We start from the raw sequence: 13279 nt of genomic DNA, 5'->3' as shown, positions 1-13279 counted from the left end.
AAGCCTACCACACCATGGCGGGCAGGGGTGTGGATTGTCCAGAGACGGATGGCAGATCATCGTGAGTACAGTGATATCGCAGTTCAACTCTTCGCTTCAGCAAGTCAAAGGGCCTCTACGTGTGGCCTGCAGTGCAGCTTTGTTGCTAGACCGCTGTCGCGTTACTCGCCAGATACTCCCAACCACGCTCTCCATTATATGGAGTTGCAGTCATGCATTGATTCCTAGCCACCCCCTATTCACAACCCGTCAATTTATGCTCGCGAGATGTCACATTGCCTTAAACAGATCGGCGGTACTGATCGTTTAACGTTTTAGTCCTTGCCTTAACACGCCGTCGCTAGTTCAGTCAACTCATTCCACTTTAAGCGTGCCAAGTAGTGGGTCAAAACCTGTCAACAATTTAAGGCTGAGTTTTTCCCACTTGTGACATCCGCAGAGCATCCCGATTCAACCTTTTGTTCACAGTTCTGTGACGGTACAAGGGCACGAGCAAGGTCAAGTGCGACTTGGATGAAGCGATTGTTCACAAGGAGAGTAAGAGCTTCCGAAGGAGGCTCTGACTCGAGCTATCTGAGTCCTAAAGTGCGGCCGTTCCCTTACAAGTTCTACCTTATGTGCTGACTCGTGTAATGCATGTTTAGATTCAATGCTCCAGCTGTCTGGCGTCACCTTCATTTCCCTCTGTCGTACATCACGCCATAAATGCGTCATTCCGAACAGGCTGCCTGTCTCATGTCAAGATAATCAAGGGATGGCCTTTTGGAACCTTGCGGACCATTTCGTTGTCGAGTGCCTGCATTACGCTGCAGCTAATAGGCGGATACTAGGTGTTGCACCCATCAAAGCTCGCCAGTCCCGTGCAATTCTCGCCTCTTCGCCTGGCAAACATGGCTCGCCTCTTTCAAGGGCAGATGCAGCACGGCTTTGGTGAGAATGTAAATTTTTGGATATGAGTGAACTTGATGTGCCTTTTTGTACTATGAAGGCAGATATATTCTTATTCTGCTTTGTAGGCCGATTGATGAAACCCAATAATTTCAAGGTGTTAGAGTCCCAGTTCGCAATGTCCTGTTAGTGATGCCACTAGTCATGACTCCAGCCGGGGAGCCGGGGGGGTTACGTTTGTGGTTGTGATTCCGTGGACTTCTGTGGCTCCATGAATGTTGACAGCGGACCGATGTGGTGAGCCTGCTCGACACCACCTGCCCTTTTAGGCATGATCATCGTAAAGGGGGTCAGGGAATACTTTGTTAGATGAGAGAGTGATGATCGCTTAGCGAGCATTGGGTTATAACGATATTACTTGGTTTGGGCTAGGAGTTGGACTGTCGCCAACAAGAAAATACAGAGACTTTACGGAAAAGAGAACTAATTCCGCTCTAGGAATTATTACATTGACCCCATTGTGACTCAATATAGCCCCGTTATATCTAACATACTTTCAGGTGCTGCAAGGATCACTCACGTTTCGGTTGTTTCGGAGGCTGCCGCACTTTTCGGCGTTCAATCATGGTGGCAGCCCCGGCACGTGTTTCAGAGTGGAATTGGGCCATCATCCGACTTTTCGAGTACCTGGTTCGGTAATGTTGCCGAATTGTCTGTTTCATTGCACTGATCCTAACCCTGCTCAGGCATTTAGCCCAGCAAATGTCTTTCAAGCCCTTCAAGAAATGCCATGATGGAGGCCAAAAAGCGAGAGGAGGCTCTTCAGAATGAGACAGGACCAGCCCAGCGACAACAGAAGATTTGTTGCTGACCCTGCTGAGAGGTCTCCATTCAAGGCAACGCATATTACTATCACAAGTTGCCTCCAACAGTAGCTATTGTATTGTACAGACAACAACCTCCTATTGCCTCTAGACAAGGTAGATTAAAACAATGTAGATGCCTACCCCATCTTCGTCTTCCGAGAAAGCCTTCTCAAGACCAGCGATGTCGAACTTCTTCATCGTCATCATTTCAACGGCAACGCGGCCTGTGGGCGGTTTTATCCTCCGGCGAAGTCATTTGTTGTAACACACTAGGGAAAACTTGCCACGACAGCTCGAACGTGTCCGCCAGCCATTCGCATTGCTACTTCGCACTGTTGCAGCCAAACGTAAGATAGCTACACGCTTGAATACTTTATCCCGCACCGCCCGGGTAATGTTCCTGAAAATGGTGGGGGTGTGGTATGAGCACTCTGTTGGAGATGATGTGTGACTGAAAGGGATCTGAAGGCAACGTAGTGGGCCATGAGGCGTCACCATCACGCCCCGCGTATGAATGAGACTATTTGAAGTTTAACTAGCCACCAACACATCGGCTTCCAAATTCAAATCTCCATTTTAGGAAGCACTCACAGGGTTAAGCGAAGGCTCCTACTGGCCGCAGCGGACCAGGGAAGGCGTAATTCAGGTAGCCTTCGGCATAAGGACAAGCTTCCAAAATTGCCTCCCCATCGGGCATACTACTGCCACGACGGACCAACTCAGGCTGATATCTGTTCTATAGGAGGTTGTGTCATTAAGACATTTCTGGAAAATAGCAGTGGGCCTGAGCTTCCTCTAGACAGCAAACCTTTCGGGATCTGAATTGGTAGGTTGGTGACTCTATGTGCTGTAAGTCATGCCCCGCCTCCTTCTTTCCACTACCTGGCCATGCCTCTGCCATTCGCTTCTCGCATAAATGCGCTTCAGTTCCACCGCTCCACCCCGGTAGGTCGTAGTTCCTGGCCAGCAGCATTCGTTGTTTCATAACCCTTCCGTTAAGCTACCTTGGCACATATTTATCTTGAGCGTGTGAACTGTGCTAATGTTTTGCCTCGAGTGGAATCATTCAAACGTATGAAGCACACTCCCGGGGACGTGTATCCATAACGGTCGTCTACGGGTAAAGTTGAAGAATCGACCCGTTCAGTTACAAAAGTTCCTGCCTGGTGGTTATTGACATAGCATTGCGGATAACGACGAAGCAACTGGCGTTGTCACCGGACTTTGTTCAATGGCGGCGCGTCGTTCTTATTTGAGCACGTAAATCTGAAAATGCAATCCATTTAAACATGGCAGACTTCAGTTTACTTATTGCCCGGGCTGAAAAGCGCTTGGCAGAGAACGTCAGAGAAAAAGATATGATTATTTTTGGTATTTGTGAGCTCGATAGGGGAATGGGCGAAACTACTCGGCATTTGGCGGAAATGGAGATAAAGAGAGCGACTGCGCAGTTTGCTAGACCTAGAACGACGGAACTAGATGCTGACTTGAAGTCGTTGAATTATTATGTTTCAGCCCTGACAGAGTCCTTGAAGGCGTTGCAACGTTTTAGGTTGGCTTATGTGTTGAAGGTGAAGGAGCTAGATGAGAGGCTGCAAGGAGACAGGAGTGTGGTTCAATTCTGTAGTGATCATTGAGGGATTGAGAGCACAGTGACAAAGTACTGGGACATAATTTCAGTAGCATTGAAGGATTGTGGTTTCTAGACCATTGGCCAACGCAAGGGTATCACATCATAATCTAGTGATATTATCTTACAGGACTACATACCGATACATGACTACATTTCCATATTGTGTTCTCCCATCACTTGGCGGCATCGGGGTGGTCATCAATTCCATTCAATCGATTAGACAGCGCAATTGAGTTACGTTGACTGTTTACTCAGAAATTTACCAACGGAGTTGAAAAGGCTGATCAGTGTCACGAGCAAATTGAGTTGATTTCATCAAGTTGAAGACGTTGAATCATCCACCCCCGTCCAGGGACACACCGTGTAACCACGCAGCTGCCTAACTACTTTCCTCCTCACCATCCCATATTATACTGTCCACCACCTCTTCCGACACGTCAACTAACGCGTCGGCCGCCTCAATTAGCCCATTCCGCACCCAGGATCTCAATGTCTGCGTAATCCCAATTGTGCTGGCCTCCAATCCAGTCCAGTGTGGGGAATCTATCTACATCTATCTACCGACTGCTCAGGTAGATAGATGTAGATGCTTAGTCATGGACTGCAAGATAGATAGGTAGATGTAGGCTACATATAGATGTAGATAGATGCCATCTATCTACATTTTTCGCAGAGGCTAACCTAACCCTCGGGCAGGTCCTCACCCATGCCCTTGAGCAACCAGTCATACCCTTCCAACAATCCAGCTTTCAACCATGATCTGACCGTTTGGGCAACAGAAATTGTACTCGAATCCAATCGAGTGCGCTTTGGAGACACCATGCTGCCTGCAGACGAAAAGATCTCTCACATTCGGCCGCCATGGCGGGAATAGACAGGATATCAATGGCCATCTTGGCTACACGAGGGTATTCAAACCGCTTAGTGGACCAATACTGCAGTGGGTTATCGTGCTTGGTATATACATCCTGCTTTGTACGTAGCCACCTCTCGAACTCATCTGCAATCCCTTCTCCCTCACACCTGGTATGTACGTTGTTGTAGCCTTGGAGCCTTGGAGCCAATTCAGTTGATAGCAAGAAACACTTCCAATATCCTCCCCACATGCACACTGGTAGGGCATACAATTACATTCTGCATGTTGAACTCTTTAGGTCATTATTATCGACCTCATACACGACAAGATAGTGGGTTTCCAACTGCTGTGGTCAGAACCAGATAGGATTGTGATGTTTGCTGAGGTGAGTGAGTTACATTTGCATTACCGTGCTGCGGTGGCTACGTCGCGGGCTGTTTTAGCCTCGCTTCTTTCAGCTGGGTCCTGAGCTTTCGCAGCTCTTGCCTTAGGTCGTCATTCTCCATTCTAAGTTTCATCATATACGAAGTGGCATTTTCCACCACACTTGCTTTGCTGTTTAGTATGCTCGGCTGTACCTTGCCATCCATCTGTTCCCCATCACCCTCGTCCAACTTTCGGTGATCCAGCAAAAAGCTAGCCATTATTTGCAGAGCAGAATTGATACGGTTTCTATGTCCTTGCTCAGCAAGCTTGTGAGCAATTCGCTTGGCTGTGAGATTCATTAACGCCTCTGTAGGATATGAAACTCCAGGCACTGTATTCCTTTCCAACATGGTACGGTAGTTTGATTTGGTTTTGAGCGACCTAGAAGCTGTGTCCGCCATCGAGAAGCCAGGAGTTCTCAGGAGTAGAAGCCTAATGTTCGGAGATGTTCTCAGTAGTAGCGTAGGCGAGGAGTGGATTGATCGAATGAATCGTTTTCTGCTGTTTTTGGCATCGATTGGGGCCGTCTTACGCGCGCTAATCCTAGATGATTCCGGTTGTAGTTGTGGATTTTGTCTTGCTGATGATATTCCGGGTTTCTGGATGGTATTGGACAGAGAGGGTTGTTGCTGGGATCCCGTCGGTGAGCATGGCTCGATGCGGGAATTCTCTGATATATGGGGATATGTTTATCGGCTCGGACGGTGGGTATGAGATTGAGTCCGGTAGCTCAAGTAATGTAATATGCTCCGTGGAATTGTCTTGTTCATGACGGAGGTCTTTTTCGTGGTTCGCGGGTGGCTTCTTGGCTTTCGAAACGGGGAGTCTCATCAACGAAGTCAGCGGAGCGGGATACGGTTGCCGCCGCTGGTTCTGCTCTCCTTTCTGCTCTTCGGTCAGGGAATGAATGAGGTGTGGGTTGCTGCTTGTTACCTTCCTGTGCTTGGATGTAGGGTGATTTAGTAGTGGATTTTCGAGGCGGGACAATTTCCAGCAGACTTTTTGGTGATGCGGACGCATGTTCGTCGGAGCCTTGAGTTGATGAGTCCGGCAGAGGAAGTAATCTCTGATCCGACGATTTCAACAAATTCCTGTCATCGTCTCCAATGACCATTTGTGACCCCGTACCAGGGTTTGGTCCTATTTCCCAGTGCCTGGGTTTAACCAAGTATGAGCTCTTAACGCATTTATTCCAGTTATTGATTACCTTGTACTTTCTAGCCTTATTGGCTAAGACTGTACTTGATCCGCCTGATAGAGGCATGGCCAGAGCCGCTAGATACTTTTCCGGTGAGTTGTCAGACTGGGTGATGTTGTCATAAACAGAAGATGGGTCGTTTTGGGTATTTAAAGCAGGTGAAGTAAACGGTCCAAGGATTGCTTCAGGTGCCGTAGAGGCATTTTCCATGTTGATGTCAGGATCCAAGATCACTGAGGGGGAAACGAGAGACGTAAGGGCTACCTGTGGCAATATGTTAGGTTTCACCTTCGATACGCTGGATAACTGGATCATATTGATTACATTGAGTCAGAGTGGGAGAATGGGGTTGATTCCAATTCTACTTACATCTTGCTGCTCTAAGATTCGGGGTTGATATCCCCGATGATAAGCTGTTTGCTGAGGCATCCGCCCCGCCTGAGAGAAAAATTGGCCGCTATCAGGAGGCATCTCAATACTTTGGGTTTCAGGGGGAACAGAGTGATTTTGTTCGGCAAAAAAAGTTGTCCACTGCTCCATAAGCTGACGCCGTTGTTGCTGGGGATACTGGGTCCGAGTATCGATGCTGGAAATATAGCCGCTCGGGGCGGAGGAAGCCAGCAACTGGGCTTCCATTCCAGCTACCATCGCCACGGTGGTTGTGTGACTCTTCAACAGACCTTCACCTGCAAGCTAACACCTATATTTCCCACATAGCACCTATGGAAGAACGGGCCGAATTCTTCTTCGGTGGTAGGAGTCACATGCTGGTACTGTGCATCCGAGGTTGCAAAGGCCATCAAGACAAAATATGTCCCGCAGGACTGTGCGCAGCTGAGTTAAAGTAAAGAGTTGGTCTTGGGTCGATGAGCCCGATCGTCAGTTAAGTAAACTATCGATATACTCTCGCCTACACGGCGGCCACGGTTCGCCAGATTCATATGCCCGAAACGAAACAGGCTGAATGGAGCATGTAGCGGTTGTACTAAATATCGACCGAACAGGAAGAAAAAAAAATTTTTAAAGCAGGTGAATTTATGATCACGAGTCGTTGAAATACTGATGAGTCCGTGTCTTTCCACTAAGTTGTTTAGGTTATCGTTGTTGAACGCCACAGCGAAACACAGATAGAAAGCGTGCGCGAAATTCTGCAACTTAGAGATGCCGCCAATGTAGGCTATTTATGCAAGGGGCAGGTTGGACTATGCACTTGATGCTGTGTCAGGTTCAACAACCGTCGTCGCAATGCGGAGTAGTCTATGTCCTTTTAAATGACACTGGGTTGAATCTCGAAGAGGCTCTTAAGATATAGGTTGGAGGGTGGCGCGCTGTTGAATCAGCTGTGTTGTGCGAGCCCGACATAACCCGAGCCGCAACAATGCACCACCGCCCACCCAAAATGAGAGCTGGTCGGCTTGTCGTGTTCGGGACCCTCACCTATGACGCTGCTATAAGTGTTGGTGGTCTGCCACTTATTACCATCCTGAAGAAAGGCCGTGCTGAAGGGTTACCAGGCCAGAAGATAAGGGAATGGGCCCGGGCTTCGCAAGTCTGCGAACATGGATGAGGGAGTTACGGAAATAAACCACAGCTCTGATTTGTCAGTTCCTTCGACGCAGGGTTAAGAGTCTCCGTTAGTTAAATCATATAAGACAAGGCGGGGAATATGTATTGATGCGGCCCGAGTCAGTGTCAAGGAACGGGCAAACCGTCAGTACTGAATAATCCACATCAACACCAATGGCATGGTGGTTTAACTTTGGACACAAACGCAACAGATGTATTCCCTGGCCTAATGCTCTACAATGGATGCTCATGTATGTGGTCACTTCTAGAGTAGCGCAAGTAGCCAAGCGCTGGGATGTGCCAATGATTCGAAGCGAACTCTCGGATGAATGGTGTGCTCTAGGTGTCGAACTACTGGTGCCCTTCGGTGCATGTTTCAGGTTGTAGGCACTAGTACTGTACTGATTGTTATTGTATTGTACAGTGCCCTCCAATTGGATCGCATGAGAACGTAATAACTTCATGATCAAGGAGATTCCGTGACGCAAGCTCCACTATTTAACGTCCGGGGCTGTCCACCATCCGCTAGTGGGGCCAATCTCACAGAAAAGCTGGTGACCTGACGGCGCCAACTCACGGCCTTCGCCGTCCTGCTATTCATCCGGCGGATTGTTCTGCTCATCCATAAGAAGGCTGGTTTGTTTGTAGACCCCCTGGAGGTGCAATTGTCCTCAGCACGGCGAATATGACGTCACAGCTAAGCAGTGGCTACCAGCTAGCAGAGATGGCGACATCCATGCACCTCGGAAGAGTCATCCGAGAGTACACATGGGATGGAACCTCAGGAGCCAACCCTGTAGACCTACTCACCGACCCATGGCAATCACATCCTGGGTTCTGTTATGGGAATATTGCGGCATGGCATGATGGAAAAAATTGGTATTCGCCTGGAAGTTTAGGCTACTACCATTTCCTCAACCTTACCGTAGGAATATATTGACCGCAGGAGTGATTTCCGCCACGGCGCTACCTCGCTGAATTAATCTTGCATCAAAAAACAACTTCAGAATGGCATTCCAGAATGTCACTGGTTAACCCCTGGGTTGGGTGGGACTAGCGGGAAGGCCTGCACCTGCCAAGTGCCACGCTTCTTAGGGGTAAGGACAGCTCCCATGGGTATGTGCATGGCCTGAGACCATGCCCCATCCCGATTACCTTGGGGATTGAGCCGTCGGTCAGATGTAGATCCCGCTGCTAACCCTTGGCCGCTAATGTGAAGCTGGCCTTGCAGAGGGACCTCAGACAGGGCAAGCGTATGTACGCCACCAAACCTGGTGTCAGAAATACGGTGCACTACAGTATCACAGAGATCTATCTTCAAAAGTAATTGAGTTGATTATTCTTGTTCTCTCCTTTTTCTCAAAGAATGAACAGCTGGTTTCTCTTATACTGAACTGACCTCCGTTCTGTGACGGAGCGCCACAAGCCACAATCTGACACCTGGCTTGATTTACTCATATTGTACCATCACAAATTTTGCGTCCGTGCAAACTAGCGCTCCTTGCCACCAACAGAGCATCGCCGACATGCTCCCACAGAAACAAAGGCGTATTGTATTTCTCGCCATCTTTATTCACTTGAAACACAAACATCTGTTACGAAAGCCAGCAATCACACTAAGTCTACTCATTCCTTGAGCACAGAGAGCTCATTCTTGCGTGAATACAAGGTAGCCTACATTTACAAATGTGCGGCATGCGAAACTCCTCCTAGAACCACGTGGGGTATGCAATCATGTTGACAGACTTGAGGTGGCTGACGGCGGCTTCATGATATCGTAAGGCAAGGACACCCGTCATAGTCAGGAGAACTCTCCGTCCGTTACGCTCCCGAGCCACTCTACGGGGATATTGTAACGGTCCAAGCAAGTGTATTGACAATTGGCTAGGCGACTACGAACAAGTATCCTAAGCGAAGGAAGAAAGAGAAAACGGGACAAGGCAAAGGAGCGCTCTTGAGCTTAAGAATTAATGAGAAGCAATCTCGCTTATGATGGGTCCCAGCCTGGCAAGCGAGAGCGGCCGCCGAGTCAACCTTGGACTCAGCCAGTTACAGATATGTTGTGTCAGCTCGGCATGAAACATACCGAGCTCGGAGCATGCACGTATTGATGCAGGATTGTCTCGTCTTATTGCAGTATGCTGATTAGGGCTCCTTGCATCGGCTGGGATGACCACGTTGGAAGGAGCGTCGGGCTGACGAGCGTCGCGGTGATGACTGGAGGCCTTCGTGCTTGCATTGTGCCTAACACCCGTTTTGTCGTCCAGCGCCACGTACTGCCCCAATTCGTTATAGGCCACAGGGCGGTTGATATGGTGTCGGACTTCGGCGCTCGCGTTAATGTCATGTCTTGCCAGGTGCAAATTTTACTAGAGCGCAGGTGTCGGAAGTGGAATGTAAGTGCTTTCTCATGAATGTCCACACCACTCAGTGGAGTGTGCTAACTTAGCCCCTGCATTCAAGCCAAAGTTCAGTTATATCGACACTACAACTGCTGAGGAACAACTGTTTAAGTCAATGGACGTTGACTGACATGAGCTATGTTCAGCCCAACTCAAACAAGGCAAAGTTTGCCACTTTGTGTCGACATTGCGTCCTAGAAAAGAAATAGTGGTGCAGCCGCATCCTCGTTGGTGTCGCCATCAGACTAAGCACATGGAATTTTGGAATGCGCCCCAAATAAGGCCGAACAGCCCCCCCAAACCGGTTCATACCGCAGTGCAGCTAGTAGCTGTCCCTTAATTTGGTGTGATAATTGCTTTTAGAATATTGGATGTGGTTGTACTGTGTGTTCTACGATTTCTGTCCGATACACCAGGAAATACCGAGTTGCTTCTGCCTTTAGTACTATCGGAATATCCCGAAGTACTATTGTTCATGCATGCGAGTTGTGAATTGCAGGGACAGGTCTGTCGGTATTGGTCTCAGTTAGTGGCATTCGTTGCCTCGCCGCACAGTTCGTTCGAGTCAAATCTTCCCGGCAGTCAGAAGTGTGATTACGTCACTGGCACTTACTGGTTGGTGCAGATGGAAATTTTCCTGCCACTATTCAGGACATTTAGGGACGCAGAGATGTATAGCTCCGTTTTTGCCTAACTACAGGGCATCTAGATATCCCTAGTCGCCACGGTCGTTGGGTTGTCTCTACTTGAACCTTTGTTCGATTCGAGCAGGGATTCATGGGCATGTCATCTAAGGCAGCCACCATTTGGTCGGCCGGACACCGAATGGCGGAAAGGCTAGTTAAATGAGAGTCCCATGTTCTCTCTGCTAGTGCTGTGTTTCACCCATGGGTACACAAGCCACGATGTTCCAGCACTTGAGTAACAAATGCTCCTGCTTCGCCGAGCGTCTCATGGTTTCCGTCTAGACTCCTGTATTGCTTAAATTGATAATAGTTCCTGAAATTGAAGGGCGACCCAATAAACAGTTGATAGAGAAAATGAACCACATATCGATACCATGTATCCCGACTACATATATAGAGTACTCAGGCATGGAACTCAAAACGTCGCAAGACCAGATTCAGATACGCATCAAACAATTTCGATCTGGGCACAATTTTCATTCCCACCACTAGGTAGCAATTAATTTGCAAAAGCTAATATACCACATGGCAGCAACCACATATATTATTCGACTCCCAAACGATGTAGAGCATGACTGCATGGTTTCAGCAGCAAAGCACTGCCAGCAAAGGCGGACCCGTTCTATTGCGGATAGAATTCAGGGTATTGGTTGGAATCCACAAGTCAAACTTTCATCAGAAAGGGTGTCTTCGGGTTCTAATACCCGTCGCAAGGCATGAATCATTAATGATAATGATGCGAAACAAGGAGTACCTACGGCCTCGACGGAAATCAATAGCCCTTTATTCTCACCGTTACAACCTCTCTTCTCTCGGATTTATTCGCATTTACAGATCCAAGTCCGGAAGAATGCACGCACCTGAGGGACCTTTGGAAGGCCATCGGGGCCAAGATAAGCTGAGCCTGGGGCGGTTGGTATAGGAGGAATGAGGGTGATGCTAAGCATGCGATTCATGGTGAATTCTAGGTTTGCTTGTGACTGAACAGAGAAAACTTCGGTTCGTGACAGGTGAGGAAGTGTCGCACACCAAGCTGTTAGAATTACTTTGGCACTACAGGGTGTCACGGAGAGAGCTCTATATTCAAGTGTAATTAAGTTGGCTATTAATGTTAATGTTTTTCTGTGTCATTTTCCAGCTTGGACTGGATTTCCAGCTTGAAGCGTTCAGATCCTTTTCATCTTCACACCCCAACCGAACTTAATTCATTCAGGTAGTTGGCCAGCCTACCATTTTTGGTAATCTATGACTCTATGACCGCTGAGAATCCGACATGAGCCTACGCGCGTAGGACTTCTCGGAGGACTTCTCTCCGATACGCCCTACGACTTTTGCTACTTCGTCCAGACATCCACATGGCACAGTATGAATTTGCACCGCTGTAGTCGCATATTCCCGCCAACCTAACATCTGGCAACCTGGTGTTGTTGAAAATAAATTCATTGTTCTCGACAGCAGCATTGTTAATATTATCTGAGCCAGTTCAGCCGCCTGCTACTTAACCACCTGACTTTGATCACTGCGGCCAAACTGGTTGCGGGAAGCTGAAGACTGGTTGCTCCGCAGTTGCCACCGCCACCGACCCAACTAACTTACCTTCTGACCACCGTTGCCGCTTGTGTCGTTTGCCATTATCGCAATGACTATTGGCACCGCGTCCAGTGTCAGAATCAGAAAGGCGTACATAGCCATTGGCAACGGGCACCAACACAGGTTGAATCTTATACGCAGCTGACATGCTGCAGACGCCGTAGTTTCCAGGACGGACCCTCCCAGGAATATCGACGGACAGATGTCGCGTTACGCGGTTCCAATTTAATTTTTACTACGCTGAAGATGCAGTTCTTGATTATGCTCCCTCTTTTTACAATACTGCTTCTGTGATCCCTTAAGTACAACGATCTTCTTTTCGTCCGAACATTTTACCCCTCATAATTGCTTTTTCCGGCTATCTTCTTTCTTCATGATACCCGAAGTTATGCTGGTGTCCACTATACCAGGTCTGTTAGCAGAGTCGACAGAGACACCACTATCCGACAGATACAAACCAAGAGAGATTCAGGGAGGACCAAAATGGCCGAGCACCTCGCACAACAACGTAAGGCTTTGAAGAATAGTTCATTACAGTCGGGAGGGGTGTTACCAGTGGCACAGGGCCGTGAAATGGTGAGACAGAGAGAGGAAGACCAGCTGGCCAAGGCGAGGAAGATAGTCAAGGTCGCAGAGTTGAAGGCCCTCAACGCGCGCAGACGCGTATTTGAAGAAGCAGCAAAAAAAGCCCGTAAATGGAGGGTTCTGAAAGACTGGAAAGAGCAGAAGTAGTGGATTCTGAAGTTGGCAGGCGGCTGTTGAAGCGATTCTAATAGAGAAAAGTGCAAAAAGTGGTTATATGGGTCAATCTGGTTATGTGGGTGTTGTCACACTTCACGACTCGTTTGCATAACTGGACGACGATCGGGCAGAAGATCCCCTGTGAATCGGGCAACGAGAGACTCTTGATTTTCTATCTAAAAGAATGGAATCATACGAAATTATATACTTATTGGCATACTGCTGCTTACGCAGCAGTATTACGATTTCCTATTGCCACTTTGCCACACTCGCATGTTTGCTTGACTGAGGCAGCATTTATTTGACAATAGCATATTGTGCTTGCTTTGAATGAGCGACCTGATCTTGGCATACTACCTGGCCAAGTCCCAAGCTGTGCGGTACCAGACGGTGCGCTGCCCAGCCACTGTCAAGAATGAGTGTGTGG

The 13279-nt window shown here is 48.3% G+C and overlaps 3 protein-coding genes across 3 annotated transcripts; 1 reads left to right on the top strand and 2 right to left on the bottom strand.

The window, feature by feature from the left end:
* Window positions 1–3043: 3043 nt before the first annotated feature.
* Window positions 3044–3391, top strand: VFPPC_12009 (hypothetical protein; the record flags this gene model as incomplete). Its single annotated transcript, XM_018290023.1, has 1 exon — window positions 3044–3391. The coding sequence occupies one exon, from the start codon at window positions 3044–3046 to the stop codon at window positions 3389–3391; it is 348 nt and encodes a 115-aa protein (XP_018136028.1).
* Window positions 3392–5435: 2044 nt separating this feature from the next.
* Window positions 5436–6515, bottom strand: VFPPC_17106 (phosphorus acquisition-controlling protein; the record flags this gene model as incomplete). The annotated part of the gene is made up of 2 exons (XM_018294855.2): window positions 5436–6131; window positions 6237–6515. 2 exons carry the CDS (start codon window positions 6513–6515, stop codon window positions 5436–5438), a joined length of 975 nt encoding a protein of 324 aa, XP_018136030.2.
* Window positions 6516–9234: 2719 nt separating this feature from the next.
* On the bottom strand, window positions 9235–9510 carry VFPPC_18380 (hypothetical protein; the record flags this gene model as incomplete). Its single annotated transcript, XM_022430000.1, has 2 exons — window positions 9235–9392; window positions 9504–9510. The coding sequence occupies 2 exons, from the start codon at window positions 9508–9510 to the stop codon at window positions 9235–9237; spliced, it is 165 nt and encodes a 54-aa protein (XP_022284959.1).
* Window positions 9511–13279: the final 3769 nt, after the last annotated feature.

This window comes from Pochonia chlamydosporia, assembly GCF_001653235.2.
Source record: "Pochonia chlamydosporia 170 chromosome Unknown PCv3seq00015, whole genome shotgun sequence".
NCBI lineage: Eukaryota > Fungi > Ascomycota > Sordariomycetes > Hypocreales > Clavicipitaceae > Pochonia > Pochonia chlamydosporia.
The sequence above is the reverse complement of the archived record's forward strand: the minus strand, read 5'-3'. Positions and strand labels throughout refer to the sequence as shown.